Here is a 22,091-nt window from a genome sequence, read left to right as displayed (position 1 = left end):
AATAGTTTACTAGTTATTGGACTGTAAAGAAAGAACATTTGAATTGAGGTCAGTGACCCCTGATGACGTCACGATTACAAAAAGTTTTGCGGCACATCGTCTGATGATGGTTAATTACTATACCAAGTTTGAAATTGATCAGACTTAAAATAATTGCCAAAGTGCCTTGTAGAAAAAAGCAGTGGGGAAAAAAAAGGGGAAAAAAACTTTAACGATTATAATAGCTGTTCCCAATTCAGATTGGGAACAGCTAAATACTGTAAGGAAGATTTATACTGGAAATGTGTGACCCATGTTTGTTCCTGTCAAGAACTATCATTCACCAGGTGTCTACCGTGGTCCCTACATGTATATCACTGCAAAACATTTATGAATGTTTCATTTACATGTATTTCCACTTATTTTACAACTGACACCAAGACCAATAAAATGAGATCTAAGCATGTGTAAGCTTTAGAAACCAATTTAGAAATCAGACATCTTATCTGGCTTACTCACACATGCTGTGTGTTCTGTCTGTCCTATTATCATAAGAATCTGCAAAGCCAATGGCAACTTGGTGAGAAACGAACCGTGACCAAAAAGCTGCTGCATCAGGGCAGTAACTTCTCCTTTTACGTCACTGCCTGATGAGCTCATAAAAAATCCTGCACCTTAATTGGTTACTCAATGTCCAAACTTACGCTCTCCGCGCCTCCGCCAGGAGACTAGCATCATCCGTGGCAAGATAAACTCGTCTCTGCTGGACTCGTTGAGTCCTCTCAAGCGTCAGGTAATACTCCTCAACGTGCACCATGTATTCCTGAATACCATGGAATGAGGCCTCTGTCCCCACCTTATCTGTGCGTCTTACATGAACCCTGGCAAAAACATGTTTAATATTGAAGATAAACAACAACCTGTACTATTTTCAATTAGAATTTAAAAACTGCACATCCAGGAAAAGTCATAAACACCTTGGTGTAGTATAAAACAGGTGTATGCTATTGACTATTTTTCTGCAGATATTGCATTTCAATAGGAGTCAGTTATTATTATCAAATTTTAAACTGTCTTGGTGTAACCTGGTGCATTTGGATGGCATGGACATGGCTTGATGCTATATGTTTAAAAAAGATGATTAATATAAAAGATTAAGTACACTTTTCAAATAAAACTGAACTACGCATTCAAGAGAATTACCAATTACTATTAGTTTAGTTTGTTATTTGGGTTGTGTGTTGATTGGTTTTTAAAGGTTGATAAAAATAGCAATCATTGAGTGGCTAATCAAAAGACAGAATCTGTGGAAGAGGTGTTACAAAGCAGAGTATTCCCAAAAAATTGTTTTTCACAAAAAATCTGGGAACCTGAAAAGGATGACAAACGAAGACAGAAAAGTGACTGCCACAGAGTGGTATACTATAAATTTTGAATTTCTATGAATTCGGTAATCGCATAGTTGCCATGCTATGTTTAGTCCATGCATGACCATGATGACTGTCTTCCAACAGAAGTTAGGAATAATTTATAAGCTGGACTGAATGCCAACTGCTTCTCAATTTGATGAATTCAGTCACTAATGCATCCCGCGTGGCTGTATAAATGGAACACTGTATTTTTATTGACAATGTCACAGTTTTAACCAAAGTGCATGGACCTCCACAGAATACATTACAACACTGAGCTTTAGGCAAGTGGAATTTAACTTGGAACACATTTATGCTTGACCAATGACAGAGCAAGAAATCAAACCAACAGTATCATAGAGTGATATACTTTAGAAATCTCCAAGAATCTTTCAGGAATAAAATCTTTATTGCCTACCTGTATTACAACAGACTAAATCACACTAACTTACTGCATTTTCCTTTTGAGCAAACCCATCTAAAATGTGCAATGGCGAACTGATATTTTGTGCTCAACTCTACACATTTTGTGACAAAGTTCTAAATAAATGAGACAGGTTTCTGCATTGCCACATAAAAAATCTGTGCATTCTATTCCCCAGATGTATGAACAAGTGTGCACATTTTATATGCTTTATTGTCCTCAGTTTTAAAGTCCTTAGTGATTATTGGCTGTCCTCAGTGGTCAGTCTACTGTCCTCAGTTGTCACTTTTTCTTGTCTCTGTGGTCAGTCTATTGTCCTCAGTTGTCACTTTTTCTTGTCTCTGTGGTCAGTCTATTGTCCTCAGTTGTCAGTTTACACTATTACTTTGCATGTATGCAGTGCAGTGGCGTAGCTACGGGGGGGGATGTGCCCCCCAAGGGAGGCCGAAAACCCCCTACCCCCCCCATTTGAAATTTTGAAATGGACAAAAATATATATACCTAGTTCAATTATTTTCATTGCCCCCTGAAAAAAAATGTGAACCCCCAGGTGCCCACTCAACTGTAGCACCCTGGTTACGCCACTGATGCAGTGTGTCCATTGAAAGAAATATCACCACTATTTAGCAAAGAGCTCATTTGTTCTCCTTTAAATCAAACACAAATACTTCTTCACTATGATTGTTTCAGTTGCTATACTTAGCAATACTATATACATTTGCCGATTGATACACAGATGTTAGATCTTGGTTTATAATCAGTCTGGAAGTGGTCTGGAAAGTTGGGTCATTCCTAAATAAGACTTGATATTGGTGAATTTGACTTTTATAGAGTAAAGTCCCGATATACTACCATAGGTTAGAAAGACTTATCCAGGGATGCCATTGCTGCAGTCAGAGGCACCACACTTGCTCATTCTTAATCTTGAGGAGTGTATTCATTATGGCAAATTACAAGACCCTGTTAGCCCAAAAGGCATTTCACAAGCGAGTACCACCTGTACATAAGTGTGGTAGGCTGGCATTGACAGCTTCTCATTCTGTTTGCTGGATTTACCTTCTATACAAGGCCATCCATCACCCTCAGAGAAGAGTGCAAAATCTTAAAGCAGTACATTTGGCTCCATCACTGGATATGGGCAACTTCGGAATCAATGTAATTGGACACTATTAACATTGAACAAAGCTACGCCTAATGGGCCAATAAGACAACACCTGTCCAAATGGTAGGAGCCTTGAACAAAGGTACATATTGTAACCTGATACTAGAAAGCCTTCTCTTGAAGGTGGATTATTTCTATTGATCACGCCCTGCTCTTTTAAAAACCCACCTGGGCCCCTGTTTATTGAGCTACTTAATAAATTTAGCCACCTGGTGCAGCCATAAGCAATACACAGTTGTTGATATTCAGATGGCAATACAAGAACCCTGTAATGCAACCTCCCCTTAACTCCCCCCAAGGAAAAAAGGAAGGAAAACTCAAAAACAAGAGAAAAGTGAAAAAAGGAGAACAAGGCAGGAATAATTTATCTAGTTTTTGACTGGTAATCTTACATGCAAATGATTACAAAAAACAAACCCCATAAAAATTTAACGATAAAACAATGCATTCGACTTGTAACATGATAGAAAAATTCACACTACTTGCAAAAATTAGCTGAGAACAGTCATGAGTAGTAGACATGGACATCAGATAAATTCTGTCTTTGTAAACTGAAACCTTCCAGCACTCAAATCAAATCAGATAGAGAGTGAAAGGTCAAAAATTTCTCACCCAACAATGGGATGCTGGAATCCCATTCGCTGACCAGCAAGCTCCAGTTCTTTGGCCAATCTGGGTTGGGGGCGCAGGATATATTTAAGCACCTGACCCATCCACCAGACAAAAGGGTGACCATGGAGCTTCCTCAGCCTCTCTGAGAGGTCCTCAGGTATGGCTAGAGGCAAGAAGTCAGGCCTTGGGTTCAAGCCATCGACGATGGGCAAATCAATCACCTGTGTCTTCGCCATCTTCTCCATTGAAGCTGTAAGACAGGCCAGCAAAGCATGCATCCATTAATATTAAGTAAATCAACTTGAGGAAAAATTAAGTCTTTTACCAGTTTTTGCAAACAGCTGTTTTTTATTCTTAATAGATCTTTCTTCCTGTGTGTTTCACTAATCATACTCAAATTTATATATAAAAGAAATCATCATCACAGTAAAATACCACGCAAGACAAAGCACACAAGCAATAGGGGTGTTTTACAACAGTGCGCCTCCAAGAGTTTCCAACACGCTGACCAATCACAACGCGCGAAATTTGTCGACCCTTTCCAAACACGCATTGGGTTGACAAATTTCGTGCATTGTGATTGGCCAACGCGTTGCAAACTCTTGGAGGCACACTTTTGTGAAACGCCCATATTCTGGTGCACTTCCATGAATGAGTACAAAGAAAAAATACTACAGTATAATTTTGAGTGTTACAACAGTGCAGTTCTAGTCAAGTGCAATTCTACAAGTGCAAGTACAAGCCTAGAGTATCACCACGTATGGGCATAGTGACCTTTCTTATACTGATAGAGCAAGTTTTGCCAAAATTCAAGTTTGAATATCTCAAGTTGGCAACAACGAATTTTAAATCCCATCCGTACAAACGTGTTTTAGAACTTTTAGTTTATGTCTGTAGTCAGTTATGTCTGTAACTGAAATTTTTTTTCTCCATATGCTGCAAAATGTAAGAAAAGCACCCTGTAACATGGAAACACCCATGCAATCTGTTGCAGGCTGCTAGAACAAGCCTTGTGATTGGTCAGATTGTGCGAGATTGTAATGTAATAGGCTATCCAAATATGGTAACACTCCCGACTGAGTATGACGCTTGTCACTACAAAAAAGTTCTTGGATTAGTCTTATTAGTCTAAAGATGGCAAGTCAAACAGTAATTAATAGGCAAGTTGGCTGTATGAACTGTTGAGGGTGTTGTTAGTCATCAAGGGTTAACAAAGAAAAAAATAAGGCGACAGTCTTATGAAGCTGCAGTGCATCAATATTTGCTTAGTGCAGCAAAAGGCCTATTCACACTGGACAAATCTCAGGGTTGATGCAGGGTTAAAAACTGGCAATGACTCACATTTACAATTTTCAACCCTGTGCCAACCCTGCGTTAACCCCGAGATTGATTTCAAGACAGGTTGAATTTAACCCTGCTCTGGACCAAGGTTGAGATTTTTCAACCCGGGTTGAAAATCGTTTATGCTGATTTCCGGGTTAAACTTGCCCAGATAAACTTGGTTTGAACAAAACCAGGCTGAAACAACGCCAGGTTGAACATGGGTAGAATCATATTTTCAACCCAGGATGGTCATGGGTCACCCAAGGTCGAGTTCAACCCAGGTTGAGAGGCTGCAGTGTGAAAAGACCTAAAAATGGTTTACAAGCCAAAACACCACTGGTGATGCTCACTGACGGCTCTTCACTAACTTCTCTGAACCATGTAAGCTTGGTTAGTATTATTTTATGTCTACTAAAGCACTATGGATCCTAATAACGAAACTGCTGCTATAAGATATGACTCAAGTGTGAACCAAAAGGTGCACTACTTCAATAAGACATGGACAGCAAAATATATTTCACTTTGCTATAAAAGTGATGTCAACTGTGCAGATAACGAACCGTGTATCTCTGTGAGCAAAAAAGTTTAACTGAGGAACAGACTGTTCACAGGCACTCAAACAAGAAAAAGTATACAATTTTGTTTATTCATACAAGTACATGACATTGAGGGGCAACAGCACACAAGACATTAAAACGTCAGAGATGTTCCCATTTTGGGGGTAAAACTTAACCGCCGTGGACATACCTGGCCAAAAATCTAGAGATTAATTTTGTTTATCTCACAATGGTGCCATGTTTTGAAAATTGTTGATCTTTGCAGGTGTGGGTACAGAGAATGAATTTGGTATCGACAAAGGAATAAATGCTGATGTTGACAGGCGGTGTTCCTGAAATTCTTGGTATGAAAGCGATCACAACTACTGCCATCAGGCATTGACGATATTGCTGTCACATTTTCAATTATTCAGTTATTGATATACGGTGTAGTAGCTGTCATAATTCATTCCATTCTGGGGCTGCATTTATTAATGGAAATGGGGCACGGCAGGATATGACATCAATACAACCCCATTTTTTCCCCTCACCAGTCGATCCCCATTAAATTTCAATCTAGCATACATCAACAAAATTGACTGCTCGAGAAGTGGCGCATAATGGGTTTTGCTGTAATGCGAGGGAGTCTGAAGTCTCTCGCTCTCTTTTTTTTCAGACAATTCATCCATCTCTGCCATGAGGATGTGAATACTATGTAGCTACTTGTATGACTCGGTTTATTCCCTTCCAAAAATTTGACTATAGACTTGCTTGCCACACCTGCCACGTGGATCCACGGCAAATACAGATTAATTATGACTAGCAAACACTTTGCCATTGATGTATTAGCTTCATGAAGTACATGTAGTCCTTCTCAAATTGTACACTTTGTAAAATAATCTTTGTCAAGACATTGTATTTTCAGGCGAGTCCTCTCACTTGAAGCTTTTATGTTTTGTAAAATGCTCGGCGTTGAAAGCTGTTGGTTTGGTAGGAAGATCCTAATCCTAGACCCTTGAAAAATCCAATTAAATTTTGTTATTGTCGACAACAATCCTTCAAAAGTCTGCAGCCAATTTGGAGGCTCATTACGGATGTTATTATTATATAATGCAGTTTGTTTCCGACAATCGATAAATGTAGCTGGCATACACATATTTGATTCATGTGAAATACATCTTTTGATTGCTGAAGTCCTCAAAAAAGTCTTTTCGTTACACTGGGTATGAGAAATTTATGAGAAAGCACTTGCAGACAAGGTAAAGATCCCTGAAGATTTGGGGCTTTCTAAACACTGCTTAACATAGGGCATCAGGAAGTCAGGTTGGTGTAGTGGTACTTTGCTCACCTTCTACATCAGTGACCCAGGTTTAAATCCCACCTGGGCTGATATGTGGATCAAGTTTTTAGTCCTACCAGACCCTGGAATATTTGTAGTCATTACTCTCACTTCTAAAACCGCCCATGCCACTTTGACTTTGACAAAAAATGAGGAAATTCCAATCTTTACGAGACTTTGTAGTGTGTTTTTCAATTTTCAATGGCAGGAGTGTGAAGTGAAAAACGAGGAAATCAGCTGATCCGAGGAAAAGTTGCAAGCCAGTAAAACTAATCATTTCCTCCCCTATCCTCTGCCCAGGGCCCCAAAAGAGAACAGTCCATTGGTTAACTAGATAAGATCACTTGCACCTGTTAAGTCACATGACCTAGAGTGGGTATCAAACATCAACAAACATGGTGTCCTCCCACAGCAAAGTTGTGTTTTAAGTGTTCCTTACAAGAAATAAAGCCAATTTCTGGTAAAGTACATGTAATTTACATAACAGGTTTTGCCCTTACCCAACGTATAAAGTACATGTACATGTACTCACCACATCAGCAGGATGAGTACTTTACCAACCGTCGGCTTTATTTTTTTGACAAATTACACTTATGACACACTTTGTTAAAGAAGGATGCCATGTTTGTTGGGTCTGTTCTGGACACACTTTGACACAGCCTATATATTGTGCATTAGATTTCTTTCTCCATTTTTCACTCAACACTGCCCGCAAAAACTACTTTTTATTTTGGATAATAAAATCTAAATTACTGTCATTTTGCATTTTCATAGATTCTTAACTTGTCTTTGTGTAGTTATTTGTCTTTTAAATTAGGTTAATTGTGTTTTGAATCAGTGTAATTCTTTTCTTCGGTAACTGTTCAGATAGAGATACTTTTTACATTTATTTTTATCTATTGTTTCTTAATGTAAAATTGACTGTAATTCAGCCTTTCGGCTGTGAGTTTTTTCAAGTCATTAATAATAATAAAAAAGCATTTCCATAAAGAAGCAATTTTCCAAACTAATTTCCAAAAGTGAAAAGTTAAGAGAACTTTAAGGCATGATACTTTGAAACCTGAGGTGCTGCACAAGCCACGCCCATTATTGGGCTTATGTGCAAATAAGTGTCAAATTATATCTGTTGCCAACAGAAACAAATACCTCATGCACTAATTCTGGCAATCTGATTGGTGGATTGAGTCAGTCCTTTTTCTCTTGTGATGACACTGAGCTGGATGGGACTAGGTGACAAGAGGAGATGGTCATGCTAACACTAACAGAAAAGAAAGGAAATCAGCTACAACACTCCATGCATTTATTCAAATGAGTATGCAATTTACATGCAAATTAAGACCATGCACAAAACTGTCAACAAATCAACAAAATACATTCCTTCCAGAAACTAATTTCCAAAACAAAACACTGCATTTGATAATGTAGGCATGCCAACTTTACTCAGAAGATTCCCCTCCCCCCCCAAAAAAGAACAAAAACAGACAATCCCAATTTAGGAGACAACCAACACAGGGTTGGATAATTAAGTTGACAGAGTACCAGTCGAGTGTCCCTGACATTATGGGCTCAAAATCTTTGCCAGCCAATTTTCTTAGTTCAGGTTATCACCTTCATAGTTTCTCTCTTGACTTATTAAAAAATGTAACATTTTGACGTAAACATTCTGACGTCCTGAAACAGTGTACTTACAACCCCATCTGGCCGTACTGGAGCCTCGCCGATCATGACAAGTCTCACTGAGAGGAAGAAAGAACTTCTCCCAGCCTTCGGGAGCATAGCGCCAGCCACGGGACTGCAGAATGAGGGTTCGCTGTGTAGCATAAGCTACAATCATGCAGTAAGCTACATGGTGGACTTGGCATCCGTAGCCACAGCCCTTATTCAGATTGCAGACCACTTTCTGGGCTGTGTTACACTCTGTGGGATTCTGCAGAGTGGGAGAGGATTGAAGCCTTGTGACCAGCGGTGAATCTCACAAAGCTCTAGGCATCATCGCACCTTTTTTATGATTCACAAATAGTAATAAGTCTTCTGCAAGGTAAATTTGAATAAAATCCGGTAGACTGAGTTCTTTTATTTACAGGAATATTACAATTTGAACTTCCATACTAAGGACACTGGTTGCTATATCTCGTGATTCAGGGCAAGCTGTTGCTTAGTTGCATAATAGACGCCTTGCACCAATGCATTGTTTTCAATGGCTAAGAAGGGCACAAAGGAACCAGTCCATTCCAGAGATGGTGGTTACTATGAAAAAGCTTGCCCTGAATCACAAAGTATAACGATAGTCTCTTCATTAATCTTCCAATTCAAATTGTTATGTTTATTGTTTCTGTTTATGTATAATCAGACAACCCAGTGTACCACATTTTATTCAAAGTTAACTCGCGAAAGGCTTATTCTAGATGGACCCTGCGAATCCAAGAAATGCACACTGAGCTAGATGCACTGCAAGTTTCATGGTGACAGAGTCAAAGTTACAGTGGGTCTTTGGGTCATCTTACCAAGAAAGACTTTTGTAAATAGAATGAGATGAATAAGTTGCAACAATGAGTGAAATCAATGATTAAAAGAAGCTGACTTTCCAAGGATTGAAAACAGACAATTTCACTAAACTGGTCCACAATCTGCATAATCATGATTGCTAGAGGCAAGTACCGGTAATGAAAAAAATGTTCTGTTTTGTCTCAACCATCCATACCTGTAAATACTGAAACCTCCTCTGCACCAAATCACTCAATGACTTTGCCTCTTTGGTTCTCCATATTGTCTTGTTATCTACCCTGCTAAAGTTGTAAATATCTACAATGATGGACCTGCGTGTATGAACAAAAAGAACAAAAATTAAGAGAGAAAAAATAAAAAACCAGGGAAAAAGTCAATTTATTCAAAATATTATTGTATTTTTCCTTACTTATCCACTGGAAAAATAACAGTGCAGCTTTCACTGGCCTGAAAGTGATTTTAACTGTTGCAAGCAACAGCATGATCACAGTTGACTCGGTGGAAAGAAATCCAAACACAGCTGGGAAATAAATAAAATATCTGAAGGCAGAGGTCGTGTCATGCAGTAGGACTTTTTTAAAAAGCAAAACCACTTAAAAATGCTCAGTTCATTTTTGTCCAGGGTTAATACTTTTAAATATAACAGCACATGCACATGTTCTGGTACGTGTATGCATTTGATATGGTATAATTATGATGATTCCAAACTCTTTACATATAGGTATCTTCAAATCATTTATATGTTCCTTTGAAAGACTAAGAGATTTGTCATTACAAGACCCAGAAAGATTTCTTACTTTCTAATGTGTGTATCTTTATTCAAATCAATCATTCCCTCCTTTTCGAGATTTGAGCTTGTCTTCACGAGATCAGTAAATGAAAGAATTGTGACTGCATGGAAATATTCTGATGTATCTATCTTCTTTACATTTGAAAAGCAGCATTTTTATAGAATTCATTATAGTTGATGAAGAAATGCCCTGTCAACTTGGACCAGGCAAGTTGGCTCATCAAACTAATAAACAAGGTGTCCAAATTTTTCTTTATTGATCCTTTCTGTCTGCTTCTGAATATTAAATTCAATACATTTGGGAATGAACATGTACATGTACTTCAAACATCTACAGTAGTTTTAGACAACACAAATATTCAATGATTGAGAATATTTCCTTGGCACACCAATGGTACATATACAGCATTTCCGGTTCGTCTCACAGTTTCATAGGATTCATTATGCACCTGATCTGTACAGATCTGATGCACAAGGCTGTCACTGGACATGTGAACGGAGTATTTCTGTATGCTGTCCTGTCCAAATCTTTATTGAATTCTCCACTTCATAAGGCCCCTCTACGTGAAGCATCCCATCCCAGGTCGTCTGTTTGCATACAAATCTCTGAACACCCCTTGAGATTCATTAAGAGAACCATTCTACAAGCACTGTGAACCAAGTTCTGTGAAATTTAATTTTACAGAACTTGGTACTGGCACTCATCAAGAACAGTATTTTTTCAAAATTCAAAATAAATTCAAGAAGATCTCCTTCAAGAAGATCACACACTGATTTCCCCTGCCTGCTTAGAACTGATATACTCCAATACCCGAACACTGAGTTCAAATTACAGCACATTTCCTAACAATGTACAGAATGGGTTTTGAAAAGATGGAGATTACCATAGCAGTTTTGACAAGTACCAGTATGTAAACTACCAATGTCAAATTCAACATGAAAATATTTATAAATAATCCCTTGACAAGCATTTATCATAAGTGGATTTGGATAATTCTGTAATTTGGTATCATTTCAAGGATACTGCATGTACATGTACTGTAAATACCAGTAGAGTACATGTCAAGACCTCTAAACATTTCAATTTGATATTTTCAAAGGCAAATACCGGTAGAATCATGTTGCAGACATGTCGCTTTTATTCTCAATACAAAATATGCTCCTGGACCTATGACAGAATTTTTTAATAGTGCCCTGGACCTCTTGGCACTTGTTTTTTAATACCTGTCACCTGGACATTTGAAGCAATACTACAATAACAAGCAAACTAATTACAAGAACACCGAGTCCAAATCCTGGATGAGTGTGCCTACCTGTAGAAATCGATGCTGTATGAACTGATCATTGATTCATTATGCTGAGAGGTATTTTCATGTCTGCATGGCTCTTACTGTGAGTCAACACAATCAACAGTACATGTACACTTGCCAGCAACATACTGAAGACAGGTAGCCATTACAACAGGACATTAGCGAGTTAATATGATTATGCATGTACATGTATAAGAAACGGTACTTGTTGTTTACAGGGTCCCTTGAAAAATGTGTGATTAATTTTAGCATCGTGATAACAAAGATCCTCCAACCCATGGCAAAAGGATTCACTGCACTGGTACAGGTACATTTACAAGAATTTCATGAATTCCAGGCCAGAGAGTTGGGTTAAATTACAATTTATTACTGTAAGTCTATCAACAATAACTCACTGTGGAGCAAACTGCAAATCAATGTTTGAGGGAAAAACCCAGGGAAAGCTTACAATTCCATACATTCTTGGTACAGTGCAGCAATTAGTGTTAGTACATGTACATCACAGAGCAAAGACCAAGAGTAATTGAAGAGCATATCCAAGTCCAGTATGTATAATCAATAAATGTTCTTTTCATTTGCCGGTAGCTCTTCACTAAAAATGCATACATGTACAGTACATGTATGTGTCTAAGATTGGTTTTATCATGACTTCTACTATACCTTATGGACTGTTTGCCTGATCCTATTGATCGAGAGCCCGTCTTGAGTACTGGTAGTTTTCAACCAATGATAAAACTACATATCAACCACAGTATGGATTTAAATACCCCGTACTTCCCCGAATCCACATGAAATTTAACTCCTACTTTCATATGAAGAGATTATAGTACAGAGCACACAAGGAGGTAAAATTGACAAACAAAATCTCAGAGAAAAGTATTAGTTATCACATCTGATGGACTTCTACATGAAAAAAGATACACCGACAGGTACAAATGGCAATGAAAGTATGATGGATTGGTTCAAACAAGTACAGAATGCAAAAGGGTCCTAGTCGTACTGTAATGGACCTTATGTTTGGCTTGTCCACTCTCATCCCAACACGGAGGCCCCTATCCTGTACTTGGTCATGTGTTCAGACTGCTCCATCAGCCTTTATACCCTTATATTTTGTATTCACAGTCCATTATTTGAAGTCCATTCCAATTTCCAGCTTTACATTCAACCAATACGCTGGCATGTAATTTGTGAGTGGTACGTACACGTACATGTAGCTCGTACATTATATAATACCTCTTCTGTACATTTCCCAATCATAGTAAAGTCTAAAATCTGTTTGTTTAGGGCACCACCAATACAAGTGGTGTTACTGTAAGTGTCTGACCTACATGTACATGAAATGGTATTTCTTTCGCCAAATGGCAAAATACACCCTACGTGTAAAAAAAAAAAGATCGTAATGATGCCAAAAATTGTAACTGATATTTTAAGAGTGTATTCCAAGAAAATGTAAATTTATTTACAAAACCAAAACAAATACGGTACCAGTACATTGTATGCTCATCAGTTCCAACATGTTAGCCTTGAAAATTTGTTCATATTTACACTGGTAAAACAGTTCACATTCATTTTAAGTAATGGCCGCTTAGAACAGCACCAATACACCGATCTCTAATTTATGTTTCCCCTTCTCCAAAATATGACTCTCATAACCTTTGACTTATTAATTATCTGTAAAATGAGTTATCCCTAAAATGTGAACTGTGATGTCAGTATAGTGTAACATGCATGAATTTGACCACAGCGAATACGGCCGTTTCACAACAGTGCGCCATCAAAAGTTTGCAACGAGTTGGCCAATCATAATGTGCGAAATTTGTCGACCCAATGCGCGCTTGGAAAGGGCCGACAAATTTTGCACGTTATGATTGGCCAATGTATTGCAAACTATTGTGAATCCCCCGTACTGAGGTATTGTCTATGCCATGGCATGCCATTTAAAGTAGAGGTTATGAGGCAAGAAATGCCAGTAGATTTCAATGTATACAATGTAATGTAACTGTACTGATACCGGTCCCAACAAGTCAAGATATGGAAAGATTACAATCAAATTTTAATCCAAATGCTGAATGTTTTTTTCTTTCTGGACTATAAAATACAAATATCCAGACTGAAAATTTACAGAAATTAAATTTTACAGGAAAACAATAAAAGTTTAAAGCATTGCCCCCAAAATGGACACAATGAATGCAAGCTGGACATGACACCTTGCACTGAATATTCTTGATTCATTCCTATAAATAGACACACATTACAATGTTACAAATTTCAATTCTCAATAATGCCTTGTATTTAATGTAACTTTGTACATATGCCTTATTTGGTCTGCATACATTACAATTTTCATGCATTTCAATCCTCAGGCAACAAGAATCCATAATTTTTTTGCCACACTGAAAGCTGTTCATGAATATAAAGGTGGGAGAACGCAAGGAAAACATGGTTAATTTCCTCTGCCTGGGGCAATGCAGCAATTGATGTGGACATAATTGAGCTGAAGCGATCACTGGCTCACCCCCTCTGGTACAGGTACATGACCGGGATAAGAAATGATCCAATTAAAGACTACTACCAGCTTTATCGACCGTCACCGTCACAGTGATAGTACTGTAGCTGTTAATTATGATTAGATATACCAATAAGTGTTTCTTTTTTTCTGTTGCGAATATTAATTAGGAGCTACTGCAATGTTCTGTGCTGACAAGGCATACATGTACAGCTCCTTGATCAATATTCCCCTTCTGTTTTTTTTTTTTGTCTCTATAAGTGAAGCTGAATATCTTCAGTAAGCTAATGACTTTTTTCTAACGTACCGGTACATTGGCATCTGGAAAAGCATTCAGCATTTGAACTACGTGTACATGTATGAGGGCTGCATGCATGAAATTTATGCCACACGGATGTACAGATGTAATGTATATCATTACTTTGAAATGGAGGATGTCAGATTTGAATTAATATTTTTATCTTTCCGAGCATTGATTATAACTTAATCTTTGTGAATACAAAAGTCTTTTGTCTGTCCATCTTGCTGTATGGCATGGACACCATAAATGTTCAGAACCAAGTAAACACAAGAATTAACATCCCACTTGACAAAAATCTGTTTTGAATTGTAAATTATGCACTATACAACAGTTGCAAATTAATTGGAAATACAGTATTTTTGTAATAAGTTGGATGTTTAGATAAAGTAGAAGATGCAACATCACATTCCCCCTGCTCATCAGGCACATAAGGCAAAATCCCCACATACTAATCAATAAGTATTCAGCTCAGAGAGAACAAACAGCTCCAGCTTTCACACAATCAATGAACACTGAACACTGAGGCAACTTGCTCCTCCCCCTCCATGGTGCAAGTGGATTAATGATTTTATGATGTACATGTACACATGGACATTTTTTATATTTGTTGTACTTAGAAATTAGAAAAATACATGTCAATATTTGTTACGTCCTCACCTCTGTTGGTGACCAGCGTCCTCCATCATCTGATCCACTTTCTCTTTCACTTTCTCACTGGTACTCAGCATTTTTACCTTCTGAAGTTCAGCCTTGAGGTAGTACCAGATTTCCACCACGCCATTGTGAATGCGTCTGAGGAGTTTCTCCTGCTGTACGCTAGGGCTGTTGCTGATGCAGGAATACCGTGCTTCTGCTGCTACATCTGCAGAAGAAATAAATTTCAGACAATTTAGACGAATCTGCCTTTCATGTCTCAATGTTGTGGCTGGAAATAAAGCATGCAGTGCATGTACGCTGTGTTTGGCTAGTTCATGCCAGAATCAATTACAATTAATTCATGACATGCAATCAGAGTCACAGTTTCAGATTTTGCAGAATCAATTCCCTCTTATTGATTAAATTAATTCTGTTTCCTAGATTCCAGAAGGTGGCAACAAATACAGGAGAGCTACAGAGGTCTGTGTCTGATTTTGTGTGCTACTCACAAATACTTGCATTATTTTTCAGAACAGTTTTAAGATATGGAATGAACCCTACTGAACAGAGATAGATTAAATGTCTCAATGAATTCTAGTGAGCGATTAACGAGTATGCATGAAAACTCTGTATCAATTAGGTCTATGTATTTGGAATGGGTACCCATTTCTCTTTCTGTGAAGAAAGGAGAGGATTCTTTCACCTGATGTAAAAGGATATTTATGCACATGACAGGAGCACAAAGGTAAGGTTTTAAGCAAGCCTCAAATAGGCATGTTCATACTGGACTTGGAGTTGTAGCCATTTAAATTAAATTCCCCAGACAGCAAAGGAGTCACTTCTGACGAAGCTCAGAAGAAGCGGAGTTTTTGAGTTACTTTCCCATCTACCACGTCTGTAACTTGGGGTTTGAATCCAACCTTGGCCGGCAGGAGGATTGAGCTTCCAGCCCTCCCTAAATCTCACGGTTTCCTCCATATGTTTTGTATTCCGTGGCTTTTCCACCAAGCTCATCAACTTGTCAGTTCTTCACGGCAGCTTGCAAGCTACAGTACCAGAAGCATTATTCAGAACTTCTTCATTTTGTTAAACACTGATAGTGAAATGTACCGGCACATGTAAATAATGATACAGAAATGTCGATGGATTCTTAAATATTAATTCTTTCTTTAGTTACACCATCAGCCTGTTCCACCGCTGAGGATACTTGGTATTTTTGGAGCGGTCTGTTGGATATTGGGGGACTTTGAACCAATGGATGTTGCTGGAATTGGGCTGAGAAAGGAGATCTGTCAGAAAAATTGAGATACCCCCCCCCAAGACTTTGTCCTGTTCCAATGGCGCAATAATTGCAATCCATCACAATCACAAAGAGTAACAAACAAAGCTGACTGAGGGCTGTTCAAATGGCACTTATGGCTGTCTGTTTGGTAAAGACAAATTTCTGTTTGCATTTTCTTAAAGTGAACACTGCATGGCAGTCCCAATGCCGTGGAAAGATTCATGTATTCCTTTAGTGCAGTTACACCGGTAGGTACCAGAACATTCATAAGGGGCCAACAGGGTTTGTATTTTTTACGTAGCCTCAAATCATTTGGTGTGAGCAGACATATTTTGCTTAATTTTTATAGATGCGTAATTGAATCTTGTCTGACCGGCTCTATTATTGTCTGGTTCAATGCTACTCTTAAGTCTGAAATTGATAGATTGGATCGGGTGGTTAAAAATGCATCACACATAATAGGAGTTAAGTTGGATGACATGAAATCGATTTATGATAGGAGAATAAGGAAGTGTGTTCAAAATATTGTTCAAATATATGCAACATCCAGTAAATGAGTTCTTCTGTGTGATGCCTTCAGGAAGGAGGATGAGATGAACGGGTGCATAAACCGTTTCAAAAACAGTGTTATGCCATCAGCCCTGCATGTTTTAAAATAATGGGAAGTATTGATCATTTAGAAACAGATTCACACCATTATTTGTCTGGGGTTTAAATGGGATTTTATGAAATGAGTATGTGTATAGCAATTGTAAAGTTTGTTTTAATCTCTGTGGTAATTAGTTTAATTAGTTTAATTGTATGGTATTTTTAATGGAGTTATTTGTATGTTTATGCGAGTCCAACATTACAAATTCCTTTGACTGTTTTTCTTTTAATCATTGGTTGAATGAATCAATCTTTAATCTATTGTATAAATCAACATAACCAATGAAACTGCTCATAAATTGTGTATGAAATGGCCAAAGAAAACCCACACCAACAACAGTTTTGTCAAATCAAGACTGGTTTACTGTCTTCATTCCTTGATTACAGGAGAGCAGTAAGTCCCTCGTTAATTCACAAAGTTCAACATGAACTGTGGTTCTCCGTGGTATTCACTGCCAGGAATCAACCTAGACAAACTCTGGAAAAGAAAGATCATCTACAAGTAGCTGTGTGAGATCAAAAAACAGGAAGTTCCATGCAACCTGAGTTAAAAATTCATTTACATGTACATGTACATCTTCAAGAACATGGAAACCCTCTTTGTGCATTCCTGGTGATACCCAGTATAGCTCTGTAGGATTATACATTTCTTCTCCATTCAAAATTTGATGAAGGTTTAATTGAAGAAGCTTTTCCCTTTCGTCTACGTCGAGTGTTACATTTGATTTTCTAGACTTGAATTTCTTGTATATACACATGTAAATTCTTTATGTTTGAGTATGGAGTTTGTTCAACTGTAAACATAAAAACCATACTTTCCATTTTTCTATCCACATTTTTTCTGATGCAAACAAATTTAGGGTTCTGAATAACCCTAACAGTCTTCAGTGCTTGAGCAACAGGTGGATTGATGCATTTACAGAGAAATCGTTTAAAAATCACATTTTAATATAATATTAGCAACACACACAAAGTCAAAAATACAACAGAAATTTATACAATTTTTTGTTTTTCTTTCCACATCAAGAACTGATCTTGCATCATCATGGTATAATTATCCTCAATGCTTTTTGATGACAGAAACATGAGAATACAAGGTCGCACGGGGCTAATGCTGAATCAACAACCTCCTTCTGGCTAGTCCCAATTTCATAACCACTCAACCACTCAGCTATCCAGGGTCTGTGTGATTGGAATCTAATATACCATCATCACCAGCAATGACAGATGGTAAAATCTGATTGCTGATTCATGGCCAAGAAGCAAATCAAGCTGTAATAATGACTTACCCCCACGGTAGCTGTCTCTCTGTATGCCATCTTTATTCAGCTTTTCTAGTATGTTATTAGCTTGGGCAAGTTTTTCTTGTAAGATGAGTGCTTGGTTGTCTTCAACGTCGGTAGCTCTGAATTCAACCAGGTCCCTGTCAAAAGAAGGGAAAAGGTCAAATAATTATTCAAATATTGACAATATGGTGGAAAACATCCAAGATTTGCTTAGTAATTCTCATACTTCCAATAGATAAATGTGCATTATTAGGTAAACGCTAGAACTGTTTTCATTGATTCACAGTAATAGGGGTACTTTCTCGGGAAAAACAAGGGTTGCTGTAAGCATGAGGGGATCCCTAGTTAGGTCCCGGAATTAGAACAAAGCACTGAGGCTCATATTTGCAAACAGTACACCAGACCACCCTGAGTTGAAGTGCACCCCCAAGCGGCAAAAGAAAGACAGATGGTAGTAAGATTTCCAAGCGGGTTCTTGCACGCATCCTGTGTGTACGCAAAGACCATACATTAAGGAATAAATTCATTAAGCGTACTCAGCGTGGTCTGCGTCAAACGCGCCACTGATCCCATTATAAACACACCCTCTTTTAGTCCGCTCGGAGTGGACTGGGTGGTAAATAAAGGCTACCTTCAGAGTGTTTACAAAACTTTGCAATTTGGCTCATTTTTGTGAAATATCGGTGTCTCCAACAGCTGTTTTCTGCTTGATAAGAACATTTCAGGTGGAGTGAATTTACAGGTGGTAAGCGTTATTCCTATATTCAAATTTACGTTAACTTTTCGATAATATGAAAGGATAACTACACCTTGAAATTCCCCAGCCACTGGCAAGAATTATCAAATCTATGTACCGGTACAGTACATGTACCTGAGTTGTTGCGCCTGCTTGCGTAGTTCATCATTCTGCCTCCTCATACGATGCAGCTCTTTGGACAACTGGTTCAGCTCCAGGGCGGCCCCACTTTTGAACTCTCCCCCTTGCCCTGCCCCCTCCTCCCAATGGGGGAACAGTGTGCCGCTCAGGAAGACAAGACTGGCCAGCCACAGAACGGAGACGGTCAAACCCAGCTTGACAGTGGTCTTCATGACAGGACGAGTGCAGTGGGTGACAACGACGGATGGTGAAAGATAGATGTTGCTGTGTCACCGATGTTGGACGAAGCCGAGCATGGATGAAGGGTCAAGGGTGACTACCAGTACACAGAACATCGTCATCTCAATGTAATGCTGGAATTGAAAATCAGCTAAATTTAGACATACTGTACAGGTGAAACATTACAGTTTGACATGACACTTGCAATTCTTGCACATTTGTACACTTCACAACCATCCTCCACCTTTTCCAAGGGGAAAACAAAGTCTTCAGGATAAAAAAAAGATACACACTTTCTACAGAACCATTCTCAGCAAAAGCACTGATGAACCAATCAATTAAATGACTTTAATTTTGTCAGCTACCTGCAGAACAATCACGTGTGTAGTGTACAATACCGTACATTACACTGCATACCTGTATAAATTGGCTCATATATACCTGTACATTTCACTTTCAGGAAGCATGCATAACATTATCAGAGGCATTCAAAAGGCAATGTCCCATATCACAGCAATCAGCGATAACATGTGCATGTAAATGTATGAACGGGTTGACGTTTAAGGTTATGTACACATAACGTACTGTCCTTTCCCATTCCTTCATGCCCCTCTCCTATTTTTTGGCTATTTTCAATCTGCCACGGCTACATGCCAATAGAGCAAGTATGCATATCCTGCTTGAAAACCAGGAAGTTGCTAGTACAGACCTATGATATTGTTCATATTACAACATGGATACCACGCAAAATCTGAAATTTCTGAAAGGTGAAAATAATGACCAATAAATAAGGATATGTATCTGAATTTCGAAAAATGCAAGTGAATTGCAGACATCTTGCCTCAAACAAAGATCTTTCCATTTTGGATTCACTGTGATATTTTTCACAAAGATTCAGCAATACGGCTATGAGCATGGACATGGTCGGGTTGCAAAGTGGTAACATACATGTACATGATGCAACTCTCTACACAATACTTTTGTTTTCCAAAAATAAACTTCTGCCAAATTTTAATCTTACACGTAGCTCAGTTCACGAGCTGTACCAGAGAGTCTCATGCACATGTACCAGTAGATCCCAAATCCCTTATGGTTAGAACAAAGAAAATGATCACCAAGTGTCCATTCTGTAGTGCAGCCTACTGTATGGAATTCAGCCTCCATGGTATGTGCATTAGAACATGGTCACTGAAAACTTCCCTTCTAATTATGTTCATCACACATCTTCCTATTCATATTTATTTCAAGTTATGTTACATGTAATTAACAATTTACCTTTTACTTGATAAAAACATTTTTTTACATACAGGTACATTGTATTGTCATGGTCCTTCATCATAGCAGTTTAATAATTGATTTGGTTATCCCCATTCTAAAGCAAACAATACATACATGTATATGTACATGAACGTATTTACACAAACATTGACAAGAATATTGTTTTGAAAAATCTGCGTTCCATTTTCCACTTTCTTTATGTCCATCTACAATTTGTCCATCTTAATGTGTTTGGATGCTGGCTGTTTAGTGTATGGCATGTAGACATTTTGGTTAATCATGAAATATGTGCTTCACCAGTCTTAAATGTGCCTTTAAGACCGGCTCAGGAGAACAGACGCGACTATCGCATTGTCAGCATTTGTTCTCCTCAGCAAGGACTTAAACGTTAGTTTATTCCCATTCATAAATACTGTACCTTTTTATTCAGAGAGTCCACATATGATGGATTTCCAACAATACTCTTCTAACATTTTACTTTCATTTTCCCAAACAACCCCGTCCATTTTACGGTACAGCATATTCCTTTTGAAAGTTGTCCAACCGAATTTCCTCGTATATTGACTTGGCATGCGCATGGCATGTTCAGCGTGTTGCATCACACGCACACTCATGATCAACAGGGACGGAGTGTACCAGCGCATGTTTTACACAGCGGGCATTATCACTTCTCAGTGGGCATTATCAAATGTTAATATATGGTCAAGTTGCACGCTGTTGAATAGTGAGACTGTCTGAGGTATTTCTGAATATGTGCCTGGTCAGTCTTAAATCTGCGGATCAGGCATTAGTCACATTGATTTTCCTGAGCCGGTCTGCAGACCAAGCACATACGCAAAGTATCTATTCCCATTCATAAATATTGTTTTAGTCAGAGAGTCAAAAGAAGTCAACATACAATAAATTTACAGAGGATTTTGTTCAAGAATTTTAGTTTCACATTCCCGAACATCCCCGTCCATTTTACATGTACATGTACAGTATGTTATACTCCTTGTGCAAGTGGCCCCAAAGAATCTCCTGATATGGGCTAGTGTGTGTGTGGTGAGTTCCGCATGCTGCAATACACACAGAATCTTGATGAATAGGGATGGATTAAACTGTCTTGTATCCAGATGCAGCGGACATTATCAAATCGCAGCGGGCATTATCAAATATTAATACGTGGTCACATTGCTTGTTGTTGAATAGAGAAACTGCCTGAAATGTTTCCAAATCAATTTCAAAATAACTGTTCTATTTATCATTTTATTGTGATTTTGAACAGACTGGCTCTAGAGAGTGTGCAATGCAAGGACAATATTATTGCCAGGACGGATCGTTCATCAGGTTAACAACTGATACACCTGTGTCTATCAGGGTATTAAAAACACAGACAGCATGTACTATAATGGCCTTGAGATAAATGCCGCTGTCCACCTGAATGTTTAGTGCTTCATAAAAATTTATGAACGATTAAACGGAAAAAATATGTAGGTTGCTATAAAGCACACTAAATAACGCACTTCTTTACCATGAGGTTTAACATTTCCATCTATTAGTAAGATGGCAAGAACAGCTGTTCTGGAAATGACAAGGTATTAGAAAGTTTGATTTAAAAGTTATCTGTTTGAGTCCCACTAAACAAAATCCATATCAAACTACATCTACACGTATGCTGCTGACATAA

The 22,091-nt window shown here is 38.2% G+C and overlaps 1 protein-coding gene across 2 annotated transcripts in view; it reads right to left on the bottom strand.

The window, feature by feature from the left end:
- Positions 1-212: 212 nt before the first annotated feature.
- LOC147795128 (alpha-(1,6)-fucosyltransferase-like) overlaps positions 213-22,091 on the bottom strand; it is a 40,158-nt gene continuing 18,279 nt past the window's right edge. For both annotated transcript variants that reach the window (XM_087132241.1, XM_087132242.1), the window contains exons 2-8: positions 18,920-19,278; positions 18,052-18,185; positions 14,854-15,058; positions 9,486-9,600; positions 8,474-8,711; positions 3,587-3,836; positions 213-860 (exon numbers count right to left, since the gene is read on the bottom strand). In XM_087132241.1, coding sequence (XP_086988367.1) covers positions 680-860; positions 3,587-3,836; positions 8,474-8,711; positions 9,486-9,600; positions 14,854-15,058; positions 18,052-18,185; positions 18,920-19,137 — 1,341 coding nt within the window. In that variant the 5' untranslated portion in view covers positions 19,138-19,278 and the 3' untranslated portion in view covers positions 213-679. The remainder of the gene's footprint in view (positions 861-3,586; positions 3,837-8,473; positions 8,712-9,485; positions 9,601-14,853; positions 15,059-18,051; positions 18,186-18,919; positions 19,279-22,091) is intronic.

The sequence above is a fragment of the Acanthaster planci genome, unplaced genomic scaffold (genome assembly GCF_054643075.1).
Source record: "Acanthaster planci isolate LZ-2023a unplaced genomic scaffold, COTS_SCS Contig155, whole genome shotgun sequence".
Lineage (NCBI taxonomy): Eukaryota > Metazoa > Echinodermata > Asteroidea > Valvatida > Acanthasteridae > Acanthaster > Acanthaster planci.
The sequence above is the reverse complement of the archived record's forward strand: the minus strand, read 5'-3'. Positions and strand labels throughout refer to the sequence as shown.